The 23,128-nt window shown below is 42.0% G+C and overlaps 2 protein-coding genes across 6 annotated transcripts in view; one reads left to right on the top strand and one right to left on the bottom strand.

The window, feature by feature from the left end:
• Window positions 1–4,751, bottom strand: part of sdha (succinate dehydrogenase complex, subunit A, flavoprotein (Fp)) — a 48,976-nt gene extending 44,225 nt beyond the window's left edge. Inside the window, exon 1 of the mRNA XM_072571185.1 lies at window positions 4,640–4,751. Coding sequence (XP_072427286.1) covers window positions 4,640–4,687 — 48 coding nt within the window. The 5' untranslated portion in view covers window positions 4,688–4,751. The remainder of the gene's footprint in view (window positions 1–4,639) is intronic.
• A 133-nt stretch (window positions 4,752–4,884) lies between these two features.
• On the top strand, window positions 4,885–20,243 carry LOC140477378 (coiled-coil domain-containing protein 127-like). 5 transcript variants are annotated; one of them, XM_072571176.1, is made up of 5 exons: window positions 4,885–5,106; window positions 8,974–9,058; window positions 13,031–13,149; window positions 15,630–15,786; window positions 17,630–20,243. In XM_072571176.1, exons 4-5 carry the CDS (start codon window positions 15,663–15,665, stop codon window positions 18,307–18,309), a joined length of 804 nt encoding a protein of 267 aa, XP_072427277.1. In that variant the 5' UTR covers window positions 4,885–5,106; window positions 8,974–9,058; window positions 13,031–13,149; window positions 15,630–15,662; the 3' UTR covers window positions 18,310–20,243. The 5 variants fall into 5 exon arrangements, with proteins under 5 accessions (XP_072427277.1, XP_072427276.1, XP_072427279.1 ...); XM_072571175.1 differs by lacking the exon at window positions 8,974–9,058; XM_072571178.1 differs by lacking the exon at window positions 13,031–13,149 and having other exon boundaries at window positions 8,974–9,029.
• Window positions 20,244–23,128: the final 2,885 nt, after the last annotated feature.

Here is a 23,128-nt window from a genome sequence, read left to right as displayed (position 1 = left end):
AAATTTGTAAGGAGATCTCAGCTATCTGTAAGAATAATAATGTGGTTATGGTAGGGGATTTTAACTTCCCAAACAGACTGGGACTGCCATAATGTTAAGGGTTTAGATCGAGAGAAAATTGTTAAGTGCGTTCAAGAAAAAATTTCTGATTCAGTATGTGGATGCACCTACTATAGAAGGTGCAAAACTTGATCTACTCTTGAGAAATAAGGCAGAGCAGGTCACTGAGGTGCCAGTGGGGGAGCATTTTGGGGCCAGCGACCTTAATTCTATTAGATTTAAAATAGTGATGGAAAAGGATAGATCAGATCTAAACGTTGAAGTTCTAGATTGGAGAAAGGCCAATTTTGATGGTATTAGGCAAGAACTTCAAAAGCTGACTGGGGGCAGGTGTTCGCAGGTAAAGGGACAGCTAGAAAATGGGAAGCCTTCAGAAATGAGATGACAAGAGTCCAGAGAAAGTATTTTCCTGTCAGGGTGAAAGGGAAAGCTGATAGGTGCAAGGAATGCTGGATGACTAAAGAAATTGAGGGTTTGATTAAGGAAAAGAAAGAAGTATATGTAAGATATAGACAGGATAGATTGAGTGAATCCTTAGAAGAGTATAAAGGCAGTAGGAGAATACTTAAGAGGGAAATCAGGAGGGCAAATCGGGGAAGTGAGATAGCTTTGGCAAATAGAATTGAGGAGAATCCAAAAGGTTTTTACAAATACATTAAGGACAAAAGGGTAACTAGGGACAGAATAGGGCCCCTCAAAGATCAGCGAGGCGGCCTTTGTGTGGACCCGCAGAAAATGGGGGAAGATACTAAATGAGTATTTTGTATTAGCATTTACTGTGGAAAAGGACATGGAAGATATAGAATGTATGGAAATAGATGGTGACATTTTGAAAAATGTCCATATTGCAGAGGAGGAAGTGCTGGATGTCTTGAAACGCATAAAAGGTGGATAAATCCGCAGGACGTGATCAGGTGTATCCTAGAACTCTGTGGGAAGCTAGAGGTGATTGTTGGGCGTCTTGTTGAGATATTTGTATCATCGATAGTCACAGGCGAGGTGCCGGAAGACTGGAGGTTGGTAAAAGTGGTGACACTGTTTAAGAAGGGTGGTAAGGATAAGCCAAGGAACTATAGATCAGTGAGCCGGACGTCGGTGGTGGGCAACTTGTTGGACGTACATCCTGTCCCTTCAGGATTCCATGCATTTGGAATGGCAAGGGCTGATTAGGGAGAGTCAACATGGCTTTATGCATGGGAAATCATGTCTCACAAACTTGATTGAGTCTTTTGGAGAAGTAACAAAGAGGATTGATGAGGCCAGAGTAGATGTGATCTATATGGACTTCAGTAAGGCGTTTGACCAGGTTCCCCAGAGGAGACTGGTTAGCAAGGTTAGATCTCACAAAATACAGGGAGAACTAGCCATTTGGATACAGAACTGGCTCAAAGGTAGAAGACAGAGGGTGGTGGTGTAGGGTTGTTTTCAGACTGGAGGCTTGGGACCAGTGGAGTGCCACAAGGATCGGTGCTGGGTCCACTACTTTTTATCATTTATATAAATGATTTGGATGTGAACATTTAAGGTATAATTAGTAAGGTTGCAATGACACCAAAATTGGAGGTGTAATGGCCAGCGAAGGAAGTTACCTCAGATTACAACAGGATCTTGATAAGATGGACTAATGGGCTGAGAAGTGGCAGATGGAGTTTAATACAAATAAATGCAAGGTGCTGCAATTTGGGAAAGCAAATTCTTAGCAGGACTTATACACTTAATGGTAAGGTCCTAGGGAGTGTTGCTGAACAAAGAGACCTTGGAGTGCAGGTTCATAGCTCCTTGAAAGTGGAGTCGCAGGTAGAGAGGACAGTGAAGGCGGCATTTCGTATACTTTCCTTTATTGGTCAGAGTATTGAGTACAGGAGTTGAGAGGCCATGTTGCAGCTGTACAGGACACTGGTGTGGCCACTTTTGGAATATTGCGTGCAATTCTGGTCTCCTTCCTATCGGAAAGATGTTGTGAAACTTGAAGGGGTTCAGAAAAGATTTACAATGATGTTGCCAGGGTTGGAGGATTTAGGCTATAGGGAGAGGCTGAACAGGCTGGGGCTGTTTCCCCTGGAGCATCAGAGGCTGAGGGGTGACCTTATAGATGTTTACAAAGTTGAGGGGCAAGGATACGATAAATAGACAAAGTCTTTTCCCTGGGGTGGGGTTCAGAACTACAGGGCATAGCTTTAGGGTGAGAGGGGAAAGATATAAAAGAGACCTAAGGGGAAACGTTTTTCAAGCAGAGGGTAATACATGTATGGAATGAGCTGCCAGAGGAAGTGGTGGTGGCTGGTACAATTGTAACATTTAAAAGGCATTTGGATGGGTATATGAACAGGAAGGGTTTGGAAGGATATGGGCCGGGTGCTGGCAGGTGGGACTAGATTGAGTTGGGATATCTGATCGGCATGGACGAGTTGGACTGAAGGGCGTGTTTCCATACTGTACATTTCTATGTCTATACAGCTGCATTCACCACTCTGACATCCTCATAGCTTATGTATTATTTACCTCTACATCTGGAGGACTCCCTTGATCTAGATCACAGATGAACCCCATCCCCAGTATAATCAAGATACTCACTGAAGGTCACAACAGATTTTGGATGTAGGTTTGCTCGCTGAACTGAAAGGTTCATTTCCAGACATTTCGTTACCTTACTAGATAACATCTTCAAGCACTTAATGCAAAGTAATGCTGAAACGTCCTGCTTTCTATTTATATGTTTAGGTTGGTGATGTCACTTCCTGTTCCTTTTCTCAAGGGTTGGTAGATGGGGTCTAATTCAATGTGTTTGTTGATAGAGTTCTGGTTGGAATACCATGCTTCTAGGAATTCTTGTGTGTGACTTTGTTTGGCTTGTCCTACCACCTAGAAAGCAGGAAGTTTCAGCATTGCTTTGCATAAAGTCTACTGAAGATGTTACCTCGGAAGGTAATGAACTGTCTGGAAATGAACCTTTCAGCTCAGCGAGCAAACCTCATCCAAAACCTCAACCTGAGCTACAAATCTTCTCAAAACGGTCACAACAGATTTATAAAAGTCTAGAACATAGAACATTACGGCGCATTACAGGCCCTTTGGCCCTCGATGTCGCGCCGACCTATGAAACCAATCTGAAGCCCATTTACCCTGCACTATTCCATTTTCATTCATGTGTTTATCCAATGACCATTTAAATGCCCTTTAAGTTGGCAAGTCTACTACTGTCGCAGGCAGTGCATTCCACAGCCCTACTACTCTCTGAGTAAAGAACTTGCCTTTGACATCTGTCCTACATCCAGCACACCCATAATTTTAAACTATGTCCCCTCATGCTAGCCATCACCATCCAAGAAAAAAGGCTCTGACTGCTTCACCCAATCTAACCCTCTGATTATCTTGTATGTCTCAATTAAGTCACCTTTCAACCTTCTTCTCTCTAATGAAAACAGCCTCAAGTCCCTCAGGCTTTCCTCAGAAGACCTTCTTTCCATCCCAGGCAATATCCTAGTAAGTTTCCTCTGAACCCTTTCCAAAACTTCCACATCCTTCCAATAATGCATTGGCCAGAACTGTACGCAACCTCCAAGTGCGGACGCACCAGTTTTGTACAGCTGCAGCATGACCTTGTCGCTCCAAAACTCAATCCCTCTCCCGATAAAGGCTAACACACTGTATGCTTTCTTAACAACACTATCAACCAGGGATCTATGTACATGGACACCAAGATTTCTCTGCTCATCTACACTACCAAGAATCTTACCATAAGCCCAGTACTCTTTACTCCTGTTGTCCCTTCCAAAGTGAATCACTTCACAATGTTCTGCATTGAACTCCATTTGCCACCTCTCAGCTTATTTATATCTCTCTAACTTGCAACATCCTTTGCCAATATCCACATCTCCACCAACCTTAGTGTCATCTCCAAATTCACTAACCCATCCTTCTATGCCCTCATCTGGGTCATTTATAAAAATGACAAACAGCAGTGGATCTAAAACAGATCCTTGAGGTACCCCACTCTTAATGAACTCCAGGATGTATAGTTCCCATCAACCGCCACCCTCTGTCTTCTTACAACTGATCAATTTCTGATCCAAACAACTATATCACCTTCAATCTCATGCCTCCATATTTTGTGCAATGTTTCCACGGGGAACATTATCAAACACTTTACTGAAATCCATATATATCACATCAACCACTTTACCCTCATCCACCTGTTTGGTCACTTTCTCAAAGAACTCAATAAGGTTTGACCAGCACGATCTACCCCTTCACAAATCCATGTTGACTATCTAGGACTATATAACACTAACCACTAGTAAAACCGAGCAAAGACATAACTCGCTGCTGACAACAACCAATATTATCAGTTATGTGATGAAGAGTCACGTCTTGTTCTCTCTCCATGGAGGCTGTCTGACCCGCTGTGACCTCCAGCATCGGCAGTAAACTTGCCCCTGAGCAGTTATGTAACTGCTACTGGGTTACACAACCAGGATAACCTTTGTGGTGGCTCACGACAATCGCTGAGTCCGAGCGCAAACGGCGGCCTATCGCAGCCCCTCGGCCGGACGCCCGCTGACCTGTCTTCAAGGCCCACCTTGAAACGCCGCTTCCCCAGAGCCGACACCAAGCAACGCGCCGCCATCTTGCATCAACCGACGTCTGCGAACCGCCGCTGGACTCGTCTACTCCTGGGTGGGGCGGGGGGGTGGGGGGTGGGGGGTGGCGGTTGGCCTGGTCCATTCCCGGGTTGATGAGGCAGGTCGGCGGTGGACCAATCCATTCCGGGGGATATTGGGGGGGAGGTCCGAGGCGCACCAATCCATTCCGGGGTGGGGGAGGAGCTATGTCAGAGGCTTTCCGTTCCGGATAAACGGAGCGAACCAGAACTACATCCTGGTGCAGCAAAAACAGAAAGAGAAAAAAATAGCTAAAGTTGTCATTGCATGAAACAGAACGGATTCAGAAGAGAACTTGGTGTAGCAGGTTACCCTGGTGCTTCTCCCTCACACGGGGGGTGGAGGGGAGCTGTAGCTCAGTGAAGTGCTGCGGCATCGAGTCAAGGTCAGAAAATGACAGAAGGGGAGATTTAATGGGGTCTGCACTGCATGTGCATCCAGGGTAACTCTTTCCTGGCTCTGTGCCATTGTGCTGTCCATCTCTGCTGGGACAGGACATACCCAGGGACGGTGATGGTGGCACAAAAACACAAGATGTTGGGGGGAGGGGGGAACTCAGCAGGTCTGACAGCATCTGTGGAGAGAAATCAGAGTTATGGGACCGGTGACCCTCCCTCAGAAATGATGGTAGCCAGGAAAATCACCGTTAACGTGCAGAAGATTGGGTAAGGGGGAGGGCAACAGAGTAAATGATGGGCCAAATGGCCTTACTTCCACTCCTGAGTCTTATGGTCTCAGTGATAGTTGGCCCGAAGAGAGAAGAACAGCTGGACAGACAAAGGAATGGATAACAATCTGGCTCAGAAAGGGAATAGCTGTGAATGGGGACTGTAAGTGGCTAATGGTATGTAGTGAGTAATGGCAGACCATGTGATAACAAGGCCTGGTGTATGTGACAGGGGGCTAGGACATAAGGGAGTTCAGGCCCTAAAACTATTGAACTGTATATTGAGTCGGGAGGGCTGCATGGTCCCCAAGTGGAAAATGAGGTGTTTTTCCGGCTTGCGCTGAACTTCGCTGGAACATTGCAGCAAGCCTGAGACAGAGATGTTGGTCAGGGATAAAGTTGGTGTGTTAACGTGGCAAGATTAGAGTGGTGCTGGAAAAGCATAACAGGTCAGGCAGCGTCTGAGGAGCAGGAAAATCGATGTTTCGGGCAAAAGCCCTTCATCAGGAATGAGGCTGGAAGCCTCGGGGGTGGAGAGATAAATGGGAGGGGGGTGGGGCTCGGGAAAAGGTAGCTGAAAGTGCAATAGGTGGTTGGAGGTGGGAATGAAGGTGATAGGTCAGAGAGGAGGGTGGAGCAGGTAGGTGGGAAGGAAGAGAGACAGGTGGGACAGGTCATGAGGATGGTGCTGAGCTGGAAGGTTGGAACTGGAGTAAAGTGGGGGAGGGGAATGAGGAAGCTGGTGAGGTTCTCATTGATGCCATGTGGTTGAAGGGTCCGAAGCAGGAGATGAGGCGTTCTTCCTCCAGGTGTCCGGTGGTGAGGGAGTGGTGATGAAGGAGGCCCGGGATCTGTACTCGGCAGAGTGGGAGGGGGAGTTGAAATGTTCGGCCACGGGGCAGTGGGGTTGATTGGTGCGGGTGTCCTGGAAATGTTCTCTGAAGCGCTCTGTGAGAAGACGTCCGGTTTCCCCAATGTAGAGGAGTCCACATCAGGAGCAACGGATACAATAAATAATGTGTGGAAGTGCAGGTGAAATTTTGATGGATGTAGAAGGCTCCTTTGGGGTCTTGGATGGAGGTGAGGGGGGAGGTGTGGGCACAGATTTTGCAATTCCTGTGGTGGCAGGGAAAGGTGCAAGGAGGGGATGGTGGATGATCGGAGGGTGAGGACCTGACGAGGTAGTCATGGAGGGAACGGTCTTTGCGGATAGGGGTGGGGAGGGAAATATAACCCTGCTGGTGGGGTCCATTTGGAGGTAGCGGAGATGTCGGCGAATGATGTGATTTTTGCGGAGGTTGGTGTGGTGGAAGATGAGGACTGGGGAGTCCTGTCCTTGTTGTGGTTAGAGGGGTGGATTTCGAGGGTGGAGGTGCAGGATGTGGATGAGATGCTTTGGGGGCATCTTCAACTACATGGGAGAGGAAATTGCAGTCTTTAAAGAAGGAGGCCATCTGGTGTGTTCTGTGGTGAAACCGGTCCTCCTGAAAGCAGATGTGGCAGAGGCAGAGGAATTGGGAATATGAGATAGCATTTTTGCGAGAGATAGGGTGTGAGTTGGTGTAATTCAGGTAGCTATGGGAGTTGGTGGGTTTGTAGATTGTGACAAGTGTAGGTAAAGCGCTGCTTCACCTGGATGGTATGTTTGGGTCCTTGGATACTAAGGAGGGAGGAGGTAAATGGGCCAGGGTTACATCTTTGGCGGTTGCAGGGGTAGGTGCCATGGGGCTGTTGCGGGAAGGGGCATGGTGCTGGGGAGGGAAGATGTTGGGAGTGAAGGAAGAGTGGACCAGGGTGTCCTAGAGGGAACAGACTTTGCAGAAGGCAGACAAGGGAGGGGAAGGGAATAAGTGTCGGGTGATGGCATCTTGCTGGATGTGGCAGAAATACCGGCTGATGGTCTCTGGGTGTCGATTCTGGTGGGATGGTAGGTAAGTCAAAGGGAACCCAATAGCTGTTGCTGATGAGATGAGATGAGGTGAGGACAGAAGTGCAGGAGATGGGTGAGACCTGGTTGAGGACCTTGTCGACAACTGTGCTTGGGAATCCATGGTTGAGGAAGAAGATGAACATTTCAGAGGCTCCCTAGTTGAAGTCGGCCTCATCGGACATATGCGATGGAGATGGAGGAACTGGAAGAATGGAATGGGGTCTTTATAGGAAGCAGGGTGTGAGGATGTATCATCCAGGTAGCTGTGGGTGTCGGTGGGTTTACAGTGGTTATTAGTGGCTAGTCTGTCCCCAGAAATGGAAACAGAAATGTCAAGGAAGGGAAAGGAGGAGTCCGATATAAACCATGTGAAAGTGAATGTGGAGTAGAAATTGGAAGCAAAAATTGATGAAGTTTTCCAAGTCCCCTTGTCACGTTCACCTTCTTTCTCAACTGTGGATTCCCCAGCACTGTTGTCCCAAGGGCGGGAAACAGCACCAGTGATATCTTCGAAATATCCTTGGAAAAGTTATTATTGGAGGCCGGAATAGGACTGGAAAGAGGAATGTTCTACATACCCCACTTAGAGACTGGCATAGCTGGGGCCGATGTGTCCATAGCCAAACCTTTGACCTGAACAAAATGAGAGAAAGTAAAAGAAGTTGTTGAGCTCGGCCAAATGGAGGAGGGTGGCAGTGGGTGAGGACAGCCTTTGCTACAGGAAGAAGCAGAGAGCTCTGAGACTATCTGGGTGACAGATGGACGTTTAAAGGAATTGCACGGTAAAGAGGAGGTGGCTGGAGCTTGCAAACTGGAAATTCCAAATCTGGCATAAAGCGTGAGAGGAATCATGGATGTATGTGGGCAGGGTTGGACCAGGTAGTAAAGATAGAGTCAAGGTAGGAAGAGATGAATTCTGTGGGGCAGGAGCAGGCTGAAATAATGGGTCTGCCCGGTCAGTCCTGTTTGTGAATTTTTGCAAGGAGGTGGAAGTGAGGTATGCCAGGCTGGGGGACTATCAGCTGGGAGGCAGTAAGGGGGAGATGATCAGATGAAATGAGGTCAGTGACTGTGACTGATTCAGTGGCCTGATGTGCCATGGTGAGTCATGGACCACAGACAGATAGGTCGAGATCACAGAGCACCAATACCTTTCTCAGCCCTTGAATTCCTTATCGGTTGTGATCTCAGGTTTCAGACTCTTTGACAATGCCGGCATGGAGACCCTCACCAATGTCCAGAATTGATCCCAGGTTCCTGGCGTTGTGAAGCTGCAGTGCTAACCACTGTGCCACATAAGGCATCCAAACCTTTTCATAGTTACCAACAGTTCTAGGGAAGGTCACCTTACTTGAAATGTTAGCTCTGATTTCGCGCAGAGGGCAGTGCATGTGTGAAATGAGCTGCCAGAGGAAGCAGTGGAGGCTGTACAATTACAATATTTAAAAGATGTCTGGATGGATACATGAATAGAAAGGGTTCAGAGGGATATAGGCCAAGTGCTGGCAAATGGGACTAGATTAGTTTGGGATGTCCAGTCAGCAGGGATGAGTTGAACCAAAGGGTCTGTTTCCGTGCTGTACATCTCTGTGATTCTATGATGCCAGACCTGTTGAACTTTTCCAGCAACTTTTGTTTTTGTTTCTTATTTACAGCACCCGCAGTTCTTTCGGCTTTTATGTGATAATGGTGGTGCCTGAGACATTGTGAAGTATGAACCAACAGATGTGACTATATCAGGTTGTTGTTTCCAGGAGATTGTTATGTGCACATTAGCCTGCCAAGTTTCCTGCATCACCACTGTAATGATTGTAACAAGGTTGGCCAGGTGGACCTCATAAAATATGAGTTTCCAGATTGGGGCTGTTAACCTGTTTCTATCAGGGAGCCCTAGCGAAAAGATATAAGCAGGAGTCTCGGGGGTTCTGTTCACTTGTAAAGAAAGGGTGACTTGATGACAGGATACTGACCTTCGTGGAGTTATTTCAACAACTCACTACTCTTCAAAATTACTGTATTGGCTATCGGCTGCTGCTGAGACATGAAGTGTGAGACATACGTGTAATTCTTTCATCATTACCTAAACATGTTTGGCTAATTAAGAATCAAGGTGAAGTTAAATGCATTTCTAATTAGTGTAAACAAAAATTTGTAGACTTGATCATGGGCTCTCAGTACTCAATAATATCCCAGTCATGAGAAGCATTCTTTAATATTAGCGATTTTTGAGAGGATTTGTAGCTGAGGTTGATGATACAGATGTTTCGTCACCATAAACAAACCTTCAAGCTCAGTGAGCTAACTTACATGCTTATTCTTTAATATTTCTGTTCTGAAGGAGGGTCACTGGAACCAAAACATTAACTCTGATTTCTCTCCACAGGTGCTTCCAGACCTGCTGGCATTTTCCAGTAATTTTTGTTTTTGTTTCAGATTTCCAGTATCTGCAATTCTTTCGTTTTTTTGTATAATATTTCTGCATTTGGTGTTAAAGTGGAAATCAAAATGCAGAATACACAAGTGTTGTTTGTTGTGAATGCCTTGCTTCCTTGCTTATTGAATGATATGCACTTGTTAAGTAACTACAGGAGTAAAGTATGTTTAACTTGGTTATGTGAGGTAATTTAAGGTAAGATAAAATGAGCATATGTGGCTAATCTAGCATTAATGTAGACTCGCCAGACACAGGTGCAGTATGGAGATCCACATTTTTTTTGCACACTGGACTTTAGACAGGAATGAAGCCCACTGAAATGTCATGGAAACAATACAGTGTTAACATCAATTTCCTCAGTGCAACATATATTTTCAAAATCAAACCTCTTATTGCTTGACAACCAGAGTAGCTACAACCTGCTGTTGGTTTATTAAGTACAAGATCAAATCACATAACAGACTTGATACCCTGTCTTGAGAACAACAGATCTGCTTTTTTAAGTACACAATATCTAGTAATTTTATGATCGTAACCCTTGCATATTTTACATCGAAGTTCCAATTATATGAATTTGGTTTAGTGATTTGTTATTACATTTGGTCACTTCCAGACTCAAAATATTATTATATGTGATTATCTATGTATAGACTTCTGGGACTGATCTTCTGAAGTATCGTGCAGTCATCGTTATCATATAATGGTTTTCCTGCACCCAGCAATTGTGAAATTAAAATCATTTTAAAATAAAATCATCCCATAAATTATTAAATTTGGAGCTGATAGCAATAGGACAAGGGGAACAGAGTGCTGGGACCATTGCTAAAAGGATTGATAATGTGTCCCCTTGACTAATGGGATTTAAGAAAGAAGCAGAGAAAGAGATGGTGATTATAACCCTATGAAGTGCAGAAAGAGGAAAATGGAGTATGGATTAGAGAGGGAAAAAGAAACCAGAAAAGTAAGATTTTTAAAAAGGTTTTGGTTTTTTAATTTCAAATCATTAACAACATGTAGGAATGGAATTGAATGTTCCAAATTATTACTGTTCTGGGTCAGAGAGTTTGATTATAATTAAATTAAGAATTGAAAAGTAGAGTCAAAGTTGCCATAGGCTGTTGTTCATTAGAGAAAGGCTACTGATGATGGTTTAAGATCAAGGTAACCACGTCTCAGAGGGGAGAGATTGAGAAGTAGAGTCCTACAGGATAACCAAAGCTGGTGTGGGAATTGGGCCCATACTGTTGGCATCAGTCTGCGTGGCAAACCAGTTATATTGTTACAAAGGTACTTGTGCTCCGAATTTTCAGACTTAACGTTTTGTAGTGAGTTTGTTGGGTGAGGGCTTGCATTATTAACACTTACTTTTGCAGCAGGACTCATTCCAATATTCTTAAAATTCATGCAGGATATAATTTTCTAGCACTGTAGTATTTCTGTTCGACAGAAAATGATATACTTTGATAATGATCTGATTTGAAAATGCCTAATCCTGGATCAGTGTGAATGAAGAAGAGGGACTTTGAATTCATATAGTGCCTTTCAAAACATCAGTATGTGCCAATCCACTTTGAAGTGACTAAAACACTTCTAAAGTATGTTTTTGCTTTTGTTTGTAGTTAATTTAGACTTAGCTATAAGAAAACAACTTGCTGGCCATGTAAAAGTAGTTTTGATAAAATTACGTTCTACGTCATGGCTGATCATCTCAATGCCAATTTTGCGCATCCTGTCCCTCAGATCATTAGTTTTCAGAAACACACCAATTTCTGCCTTGAACCTGCTCAATGATCAAGGTTTCACAGTATTAAGGTAGAGAGTTCCAATGATTCACCACCCTCTGAATGAAGAAGTTCCTCATTAAATGTCTTAAATGGCCTGCTGATTATCCTGAATGTCCGGTCCCTGATTCTGGAGTCATCAGCCACAGCAAACATTCTACCTATATCCATCCTGTCATGCTCTGTAAGAATCTCGTAAGTTTCAGTGAAATCACTTCTCATTCTTCAAAATTCTGGAGAACTCAAATTGTTTCCTCAAATAAAAGCATAGTATTCAGGATGCAGAAGTTGTGAAGTGAAAATAAAAGGTATTAGAGAAACTTGGGGCTGATAGCAACTGTGGAGAGGGAAACGGAGTTAATGTTTCGAGTCCAATTAACTTTTCTTTGGAATGTAATCTCTTCTCATTGGCAATCTGCCATCCCAGGAATTAATCTGGTGAACCTTGGTAGCACTCCCTCCGTAGCAAGTGTAACCTTCCTTGGATATGAGACTAAAGCTATACATGGTACTTTAGGTGAGTTTTCACAAAGACTCCATACAAATGCAGCAAGACATCTTTACATATATACTTTAAAACCTATCAAAATGAATGTTAATATAATTTTCAATTATAATTGCTTGCTACAGCTGCAGTCTGGCTTTTAGCGACTAATGGACAACAACCTATCCTTTTGAACACCAATACTTCCCAGTCATCATCATTTAAGAAATATTATGCCTTTGTTTTTTTCAACAATGTTGAATATTCATGTTATTGTTCATTTATTTACATTATCTTCTATATGCCATATTCTAGCAAATTCACTGTCCAAGTCCTCTTGAAACATCCTTGCATTCCAGTTTGGTATCACTATAAAATTTCAAAATATTTCAGTTTGTCCCCACATCCAAATTATTTATATAGATTATGAACAGTTGTGGACCTTTGTACTGATCTTATATCGCTTCACTATTGACGGCCTGCCATTCTGAGAACAATCCATGTATTCCTGCTGTCTACTTTCTATCTATTAATTCTTTCTTAATCCATACCGGTATATTCCCTTAATCCCATTTTTAATTTTATTTACTAGCCTGTGTGGCAACCTTATTGCAAGCCGTCTGAAAATCCAAATATAATGCATAAATTAGTTCTCCTTTGTCTATGCTACAAGTAACATCCACCAAAATCTCTATTAGGTTTACCAAATATGATGTCCCTTTAACAAATCCATGTTCACTCTGCCCAAATTTGTTATTCTTAGTTTTTCAGTTCACATATTTATTATAATAGATTCTAACATTTTCCTTACTATAGATATCAAGCTATAGTGACAGAGAATTCCCAACTTCCACTACTTAAAGAAAAAAAATAACAATTTTATTCTTTAACTCTAAAAGAACATTAAACAACAACCATTTACAACTCTAAGCCTCCTTTCTCTTAAATGTGTGTTATCTACCTCCCACTCTATAATGATATCTGATCCAATAAAGCTCCTATTAAATTTACAGCAACTCAAGTTTCAAAACCAGACAGCGGCTGTCATCTCCAGTGTCAATCTTCCTCTGTTTGTAGATCACCTTGGGTCCTCTTCAGTCTTCTGCTGCAAAGATTTTTCATATGAAAAAAGGTATATTTTTTAGAAAATGTTTTCTGGCAGTCTGAGAATGGCAGGTGGTGCTCTTTCTGGCTAACTGTCCAAAATGCCTGTTTTTTTTCAATATCCCAAAACATTGGATCGTCTCATTGTTTCGATGTTGTCAAAACAGTAAAGTTCAAATTTGATTGGGCTTACATCTCTTGGGGCATAATTTAAATTGGTTAAATTCGAACTGCTGTGAAAATGACTGGTATCTAGGTTACAGCCAGAATATTACATCTTTCAACTTTGCAGCACACTCTGACATGACAGGTGCTTGCCAGCTTTCACTCTCTCTTAAAGGTACAGTACACACCTTCAACTTCATAACATCAGTAACTTTGGATATTCAATTTCCAATCTCTGTCACTCTAATAACAATTAAATCAAACACCTCAGTGTTTGCATTTACATCTTAAAGATTTTTGGAAATAATGCTACATACACTCAAATGGAGTACCTTTATTTCCTTTAAATATTGTTTTCCATTTTGATCCTATTTGATGCTTGTCGTTACTTCATCTGTCTTCTGGTTTTGCTTATTACTCTTCTACTTTTAGAACTCACTAATCTGAGTTCCCTCTTCTGTTCCCTTTCCCTGTCACATTAGGTTAAAGCTTCTCAGCAACATTACCAAATCTCCCCTGTAAATGGTATTCCTGGTCCTGCTAAGATCCACCCTGTCAATCTTATGCAGGAGGCCTAGAACCAATCATAATACTTCAGAAATCTCATGGCCTCCGTCCTAAACAAGTTTTCTAGCCATATGTTAAATTGCTCACTTCTGTTTCTATGATCACTACCACTTGGAACTTTGTATTTGTGAGTTTACTGCTCTGGAGGTCTTGTTTTTCAGTCTTTTTATGAGTATTCTGAAAATTACTTTCAGGATTTCATCTATCTTCCTACTTAATTAATTAATGCCAACATGGACCACAGGCTCTAGCTGTTCACACTATCCCAAAAGCTGATCATGCAGCTGTTCTGTGGCATCCTTGACCTTGGCACTAGGGAGGCAACATATATTCTTGGAGTCATGTTTACAGCTGCAGAAATGTCTGACTAAAGCATTCCCTACTGTTACTGCTCTCCACTCTTCTCCTTCAGCACAATCACTAGTGCCCAAAGTGGAAAATCCATTTATTAGCAGAGGTATCTATACTACCTGCCAGTTTTCTTAGACTGCATGGTCACCCATCCTTATCTGCCTGCACACTTCTAAGTTGCGGTATGATTGTATTATGCTATTCATGAAGTTCTAACCCAAGCCTAACGTGGATTAGAAAATGGGCAGACAGATGGGAAATGCAGAGTCGAGAGTGTGGAGCTGGAAAAGCACAGCCAGTCAGGCAGCATCCGAGGAGCAGGAGAATCAATATTTCGGGCGTAAGCCCTTCATCAGGAATGAGAACCAATCTGCTTAGGTTAAGTCGGTGGAAGTACTTATAGGAACTAACAAAGGAATTAAGTAAGTAATAAGCTACCACAGTTTGGGAACTGGCAGCTACAGTGTTATTGACTTTAATGGCCTTGGATTTTATATAGACATACTGAAAAATGCAAGAGCACAAGAGAGATGGAAAAAAACTTCTGTTATTACCGCTACATTAAGCACTTCCAACTCACACAAGTTACCTCCAGACCATTTGTTTTAATTAAAATTATGCTCACATATTGGGAGGAGCAGATAATAGTACAAAATAGCAGAGAATCCATCACCATTTTAAAAATATTTTGACCAGTTAAATTGGTGGTTCAGTTGCCTTTGCCTTGATCACTTTGTTAAAATTTGGAGATACAGTTCTGCATTTGAAAGTCAAGCATGTTTTGACTTGTAGTATGACTGTTGAATCATAAAGCTTGTTGGTCACAAATTTCTATTTTAACTGATATCCCAGTGTTACTTACAAAAATAATTTAGTACAAGCTATTGAACGTTTAAATCAAAAGTTTGCAAGAATGATACCAAAGCTGATGCATTATACCAATTGGACAATGGTGAACAGCCTAGATCTATTTTTATTTCCCATGAAAAGTAAAAGCAGGAGAGTTATCTAATAGGGACCTCTAACATTCTGAAAAGTATTGATAGCATAGACAGTGTGTTCCCATTTGTCAGGAAGGGCAAAACTGGAGATTATCAATATAAAGCAATTACCAGGAAATCAAAGAGGGAATTCAGAAGAAGCATCTTTTATCCTGAAAGATGTGAGGATTGAATTTTCCAATTCCAGGAATAGTTGAGGTGGATAGTATAGATTTATTCAAAATGAAAATAGGTAAGTATAAGAAGGAGAAACAATTGGAGCAATAGCAAAATAAGATTGTGACAAAGTTTGAGAATAGGGATAGGCCTGGATGGAACATAATTGCTAGGATGGACATGTTGGCCCATGTTGACTTCTTTCTTTGCTATTCTGCATAATGTGTTTTACTTAATTTCCTTTGTGTTTTCTGCTACTTGAATCCAGATATTATTGCTATTGCTAGCAAACTGTGACTTCATGAATAATCTCAATGTGCCAGAACAACATTGGAATATTTTCCCTAATCACCACGATGGTGGAGGTGATGGAAGCAAATGGAATTATGCTTTGCTGGTGCCTATGCTGGGACTGGCTGCCTTTCGTAAGTGTTGTGAATTTAGATTTATGTGCTGTGATATGTTTGTGACAACCTTTCATTTAGCATTGTAAAATGGAACTTCTGGAGTTTATGAAAAGTATGTTTGGGAGCATAGTGAGCCTTTCAAACATTTTCCCTGATTTTTTTTAAAACCAAGGGGCAACTTTTTCACGCAGAGGGTGGTATGTGTATGGAATGAGCTGCCAGAGGAAATGGTGGAGACTGGCACAATTGCAACATTTAAGAGGCATTTGGATGGGTATATGAATAAGAAGGGTTTGGAGGGATATGGGCCGGGTGCTGACTGGTAGGATTAGATTGGGTTGGGATATCTGGTTGGCATGGACGGGTTGGACCAAAGGGTCTGTTTCCATGCTGTACATCTCTATGACTCTAATCTCGCTCATCCCAATGATAGTCATAGAGTCATAGGATAGGAAGGAGACCAGAACTGCACACAATATTCCAAAAGTGGTCTAACCAATGTCCTGTACAGCCGCAACATGACCTCCCTACTTCTATACTCGATACTCTGACCAATAAAAGAAAGCATATGAAATGCCTTCATTATCCTATCTACCTGCGACTCCACTTTCAAGGAGCTATGAACATGCACTCCAAAGTCTCTTTGTTCAGCAACATTCCCTAGGGCCTTAACATTAAGTGTATAAGTCCTGCTAAGATTTGCTTTCCCAAAATGCAACACCTCGCATTTATCTAAATTAAACTCCATCTGCCCTCCTCAGCCCATTGGCCCATTTGGTCCAGATCCTGTTGTACTCTGAGGTAACCCTCTTTGCTGTGCACTACACCTCCAACTTTGATGTCATCTGCAAACTTACTAACTGTACCTCTTATGCTCATATCCAAACCATTTATATAAATGATGAAAAGTAGTGGACCCAGCATCGATCTTTGTGGCACTCCACTGGTCCCAGGCCTCCAGTCTGAAAAACAACCCTCCACCACCACCCTCTGACTTTTACTTTTGAGCCAGTTCTGTATCCAAATGGAGAGTTTTCCCTGTATTCCATAAGTTCTAACCTTCCCCAGTCTCCTATGGGGAACCTTGTTGAATGCCTTACTGAAGTCCATATAGATTACATCTATCACTCTGCTCTCCATTCTCTTTGTTACTTCTTCAAAAACCTCAATCAAGTTTGTGAGACATGATTTCCCACCCACAAAGCCATGTTGACTATCCCTGTCCCTCAGGATTCCCTCCAACAGCTTGCCCACCATTGACGTCAGGCTCATTGGTCTATAGTCCCCTGTTTTTTCTTACCATCCTTCTTAAACAGTGGCATCACGTTAGCCAACCTCCACGCTTCCGGCACCTCACCTGTGACTATCGATGATACAAATATCTCAGCAAGAGGCCCAGCAATCACTTCCCTAGCTTCCCACAGAGTTCGAGGGTACACCTGATCAGATCCTGGGGATTTATCCACATTTATGCATTTCAAGACATCCAGCACTTCCTCCTCTGAAATATGGAAATTTTTCAAGGTGTCACCATCTATATCTTCCATGTCCTTTTCCACAGTAAATACTGATGTAAGTTACTCGTTGAGTATCTCCCCCATCTCCTGCAGCTCCATACAAAGGCTGCCTTGCTGATCTTTGAGGGACCCTATTCTGTCCCAAGTTACCCTTTTGTCCTGAAAGTATTTGTAATAACCCTTTGATCTTACCATTATTTGATGCAAACGGCACAATATTAAAGTTATTTCTTGATGTCTGCTGTTTAAAAGTGAGAGAGATGTGTGACCTGTGGTTGAAATTCTTCCCACAGTTTTTGAGGAAATAAGAATTAAATTTTGTGGTCTCAATTTTATTTTATAAGGCTGGATCTGGTCCAGAGAATCCCAGAAGGAGATCAAGCAAGTAAGAGCAGAATGCAAGAATATAATAAACGCAACACAACAAGATCTGAAATTGAAGTATGAAGACACAATTGTTCAGAATCGACGCTTGCTTGCATATTGTGAGTTAGAACAGGAGAAGCTCAAAAGTAAAGTCCAAAGTTACCGTGAAGCCCTGTTGGCACAAAGCCGGCAGCTGGTTGAGGAACGCAAACAACTGGAAGAAGAACGTGTAAATTTAGAACAGAAAAAAAATTTCCTCCAATATTCTGGAGCAGCAGGAGCTTTGTATCATGACATGATGGAAAGGGAAGGAGTGTGGCAAAGCAAAGCAACAGCACTAATAAAAGAATTTGAAAATTCTCTGGTCCATAGACAAAGTCTATTCTGTAGCTACTTCAAACCACGACAAGAAAGACTGGACTTAGAAAGGAAGATACTTAACCAAGCTGTTAGAAACCCAATTGCGAGAGAATTAGATATCGAAACTGGCTTGAACGATATATTTAAATATGAAACACACTGTGCAAATGTGCAAAACACGGACAAAAGACAGAACGGCAGGTTAATGTGGGTGTATCTAGCGTACTGGGAGCTACAAGCTAATCTGCAGAAATTCAAGAAAGTCGAAGCTTCCTTATTGACAAAACAAGCTGACTAAAATGTTGATGATTTTTCTTAAAAAAGTCATTGTACCAGGAATTGCTGAAAGATATCCAATAACTGTCATTAGTAGTCAACAAAATATCCTGAATTTAAATTAAGTAGTTATGCCATTAATTTTGATTCTCCACAAATTGCTATGCATAGAACTAAAAAAAAGGCATATTATCATGAACTTATCTATAGACATTAATTATGTCATGAAATTGCTGGATTTGTGTTGTGAATGCAAATCAATCTCAAACGTTGCTAAAAGGAGACATTCAGAAATGCAAATTAGGTTTTCGTTCAGAAAATAATTTTGGGATACAGTATGTGACGTCATGTGGTAAATTTATCATGATTCTTGGTGTGGGAGGAAACCTGACGTTGGACCTTCTGTTCCCAAAGACCTCCACCACACTGGAATTTGCTCATGTTATACTGTGCATTTTGCCCAGCAATTCCTGTATTCTTTTTGAAAGCTGATCCCACATTCATAGTCATGAATGATGTGGCTGCTTTGTCTATACTTCGTGGGTCAAAAAATTTTGTACATTTTGCACACGTACCCTTGCATTAACTTGTCATGTGCCAATACAGCAATTATCAAACACAGTTGAGTTAAAATGTCATCTTTTGATTATTCTTTTACTTCACTTTTTCTTTATTTCTGTTAGTACAGTCTTCTCTCTGTATAGAATTTGTCTTGAATTCATCTTATTTCCTTCTCCATCGGCTACTGTGTATCTTTATTGTTTCCTTTTACAGCTAAAGGAGATAGATGATTGGATGTGATGTTTAAATAGAGTGATGTTTGACTTTGATGTTCGACTGGCCACTGCCAGTTTGCATTCCCTGCAATCTGTAATGCAAATATAGTGTCATCATAGGGTGAGATATAAAGACCAATATAAACAACTGCATATTCAGCTGGAGACTGTTGCAACATTTACTATCAAAGGAGAGAAGCAGGCAATTGAAGTAAAATCCATTGCACTTTCACTTAACTGTCAAATAGACTATTCAGCCTTTCACACCTGTTCTGTCATTCAGTGAGATAATGTCTGATCTGATTGTGGATTCAGCTTTGATGCTTCCCCTAATGCTCATCCTCCCCATAATCCTTGACTTTGCAGATCAAGAATCTGTTTAACTCAACTTTGAACATTTTAGATGACCCACCCTCTACATGAAGACAGATCTGTAAGTAAAGAAATTGGAGGATTATCCACCAATCTCCTTTAAACAGATGTTTGAAATTAACTTTGACTTCCTATTTTAGTATCATGACTTTTTTTTGGTCACCCAACCAAAAACCTGGGAAGAATAATTGAGTACTGATAACTGAGGTGGTAAGCACAATATAAAGATTGCCATTTTCTGATTGATTTTGTTTCTATCATCTTATTCAATAATGTTTGCTTTATGTAGATGTTTTTGGCAGAGTAATGTTGATTGATCTATTGCTCAGATTGCTCTGGGTTATTCACTGCTTCACAAATCAGGGACAGGGAGCGTGAACTGAACAACTTCAGTTGTGTTTGGGATTCAAAAGATAGATGCATTTGTGTGCAGCTTTGTGGAAATGCCTCTGTTTCATAACTACTCTGGTGTGCTGATCTGAATAAAGAAATTGAGAACCATGGTTAAGGATAATGTGCATATTTGTGGAATTTGGATCATGTACAAGGGATTTCAAATGACCTGATATTGAATTTTGTGAGGTGTTGAAATCTTGAGTGTATTATGTGCAAAGAAATGGATAAAAGTCTTGAAATCTGCTGAATTTGTTTTTTAAAATGGATTTCAGATAAGCATACGCTGTACTTGTTGAATATTTGTTGTTGTCTATCTTTTTGGAGAAGGTTTCTCCTGTTTATCTCCATGAAATTTCAATGCAGAAAGTAGTGATTAATGCCTAGACCTGATTAAAATTATCCTGTAAACAAATATCAGCAATGTTATCTTTCTTGACCCTATCTGGTATATAAACTTTTCTTAGTAACCATATCAGACTCATGGTTTGTGTCCGGTTTTCATATCAAATTAGAGTCATAGATAGACAACAACAGACCCTTCTGTCCAACTCATCCATGCCAACCAGATATCCTCACCTAATCTAGTCACATTTGCCAGTACCCAGCCCATATCCCTCCAAACCCTTTCCTATTTATATATCCATTCAGATGCCTTTTAAATGCTGTAATTGTACCAGCCTCCACCACTTCCTGTAGCAGCTCATTCCATACACATATCACCCTTTGCGTGCAAAAGTTGTCCCTCTATAAGGTCACCCCTAAGTCTCTGACACTCCAGGGAAAACAGCCCCAGCCTATTCAAACTCTCCCTCTAGCTCAAATCCTCTGACCCTGGCAACATCCTTGTAAATAATTTCTGAACCCTTTCAAGTTTCACAACATTGGAAGGAGAACAGAATTGCACGCAGTATTCCAAAAGTGGCCTAAATAATGTCTTGTACAGCAGCAACATGACTCCCAACTCCTATACTCAATGCTCTGACCAATAAAGGAAAGCATACCAAACATCATCTTCACCTCCACTCCAAGGTCTCTTTGTTCAGCAACACTCTGTAAGACCTTACCATTAAGTGTACGGAGGCTCAGTGGTTAGCACTCTGCCTCACAAAGCCAGGGACCCGGGTTCGATTCCAGTCTCGGGCGACTGTAGAGTTTGCACATTCTCCCCATGTCTGTGTAGATTTCCTCTGGGTGCTCTGATTTCCTCCCATTTTCCAAAGCCGTGCAGCTTAGATGAATTGGAGGGGACTAAATCAAAATAGGGTTGGAGGAGGAAATAAAGCAATCCATCCCCCATTGTGCCCACCTCTCCCTTGGGGCATCAAAAACATGGGTAGATACCTGGGCAGGACACCTGGGTTGACTTTGTTACAATCACTACAAGCCTCCCCCTCTGAGTCCAAGGACATAGGCCAGTTTTTTGTAGCTTTTCCTGTGGCATTTTAGCACCAGGTCAGGGTCCTGCAACTCTGCCTCTGGTATGGACAGCATGCAACACATGGTAGCTCTTATGCCCAAGTGTCTCAGCAGAAATTCGTTCTCTTCTTCAGGCGGTGACGTCCACCGTTCCATCTCAGATTCTGAAGTATCTTCAATGTTTGACAGAGAGGGAGAATCCACAGGTTCTGGAATAGTTGAAAGGTAGTCGAGGAGCCAGACACATTTTGCTCCTACACCGTTTGTGAGTTTGCAGCTTTCATGTGGTGGACATGCTTGTTCAGGACCATTACATCTCCCTGAACTTTATATGTCACTGGACCTGACCTCACATTGACCATGCCTCTTACCCACGTAGAGCCATTCTGGTGGCTCCTATTCCAAACTTAGGTCACTTGAAGTAAAGTATCTGTCTCGCTTAGCGTAGTCTTGTATTTAGCATTGGCGTTCCTGAAGTTGTTTCACCCTCTGCTGCCCCCAGGTCTGAGAAGATAAGATTTACCCTGGTGTGGTGTCTTTTCCCCATTAGCAACTCTGCTGGAGCTATCTCTGGAGTTGAATAGGAACTGGGACAGTTTGGTATCTAGTGAAGCAGTATGCTATTTCTTCAAGCCTGCCTTCTAAGTTTGGACTGCTTTTTCTGCCAGGCCATTGGATGATGGATGATTTGGAGCTGTCATTAGAGGACAAATATCTGACTTTAGGAAATATTCAAAAGTGACAAACACTTTTGGGAGGCTGTGCGTTGTACAAGATGCAAGCAGTTTTTCTATTGTCATCCCCGTGTTTGGGAAATGAACTTTAGGCACATCCAGCCACTTTGGGAATCCACAATGACTAAGAACATTGAGCCCATGAAAGGACCTGCATAGTCAGGATTCTCATTAAAACAGGGGAGCTGTTGATGGTAGTTTTTGTCCTTGTTGATACTCTGGGCACCGCCCCACCAATCACCCCCATATAAGGAGAATGAAGCTAATCTGCTGCTCTCACAATGAACTGCTACACATCCACTTACTGAAGCAGCAAGCAAGAGTCCGTCTGTCTTCCAAGAACTGTTTATTTTTCTCAATTAATGACAAACATTGCTTTTTCCCTTATTACAGGTCTGGGCCTCAGTTGTTCCCTATTATATCTTGAGTATGTCCTTTAAGGGGACCATCTTTCAAATATTGTCACTGCATACAGTTTTAATCGCCTCACATAAGTGTAGATGTACTCCCATTGGGGCACTTCAGGGATGTTTCACTGATACGATTTCTTAGATGGCATGGTTGTTTTATGACGTAAGTTTGAGCAATTTGGACTTATTCTCAGTCAGGTTGAGAAGAATGGGAGGTGATTTTGTTGAAACACACAAGACTTCAAGAGGCCTCAAGTAGGGTAGGTAATGTGAGAATATTGCCTCACCTGTGAAAATCCAGAACTAGGGGACCAACTTTCAAATAAAGGATCTCACATTTAAAATGTGGAAGGGAGGAATTCTTGCTCTCGATGGATCATAAACATTTGAAATACTTAAGCCTGGAGACCTGTGGGTGCTGAGTCATTAGTATACTGAAGCTGCATTGGACAGATTCTTGAATTATAAGGGAGTCAAGATAATGGGAAACAGGCAGAAAAGTGGAGTTGAAGCCAAGAACACAGCATAAGGGACCACATACTTTTCCTTTTTCGACTATAAACTGGAATAGAAGTCAGACATAATTGAAATACCGGATCAGTCTCAAAATAGTAGATCAGCAATTATTTCCTTTAAGTATCATTTGTTAAAGTTGTGTATTACAATAAATAGTTATTTTCTGTGAATGATGAATCCTAGTGTGAATTGCTTTTGTGGCAGTCATTCAGGCAAATTTC

Source organism: Chiloscyllium punctatum, chromosome 5 (assembly GCF_047496795.1).
Source record: "Chiloscyllium punctatum isolate Juve2018m chromosome 5, sChiPun1.3, whole genome shotgun sequence".
Lineage (NCBI taxonomy): Eukaryota > Metazoa > Chordata > Chondrichthyes > Orectolobiformes > Hemiscylliidae > Chiloscyllium > Chiloscyllium punctatum.
This window is presented reverse-complemented; position numbering and strand designations above follow the sequence as displayed.

Excerpts from the sequence above, each read along its gene's own strand:
- LOC140477378 (XM_072571174.1), top strand. The coding sequence starts at position 15,663 with ATGAATAATCTCAATGTGCCAGAACAACATTGGAATATTTTCCCTAAT. Across the intron at positions 15,787-17,629 it reads GCTGGGACTGGCTGCCTTTC|GCTGGATCTGGTCCAGAGAA; the intron begins GTAAGTGTTGTG and ends TTATTTTATAAG.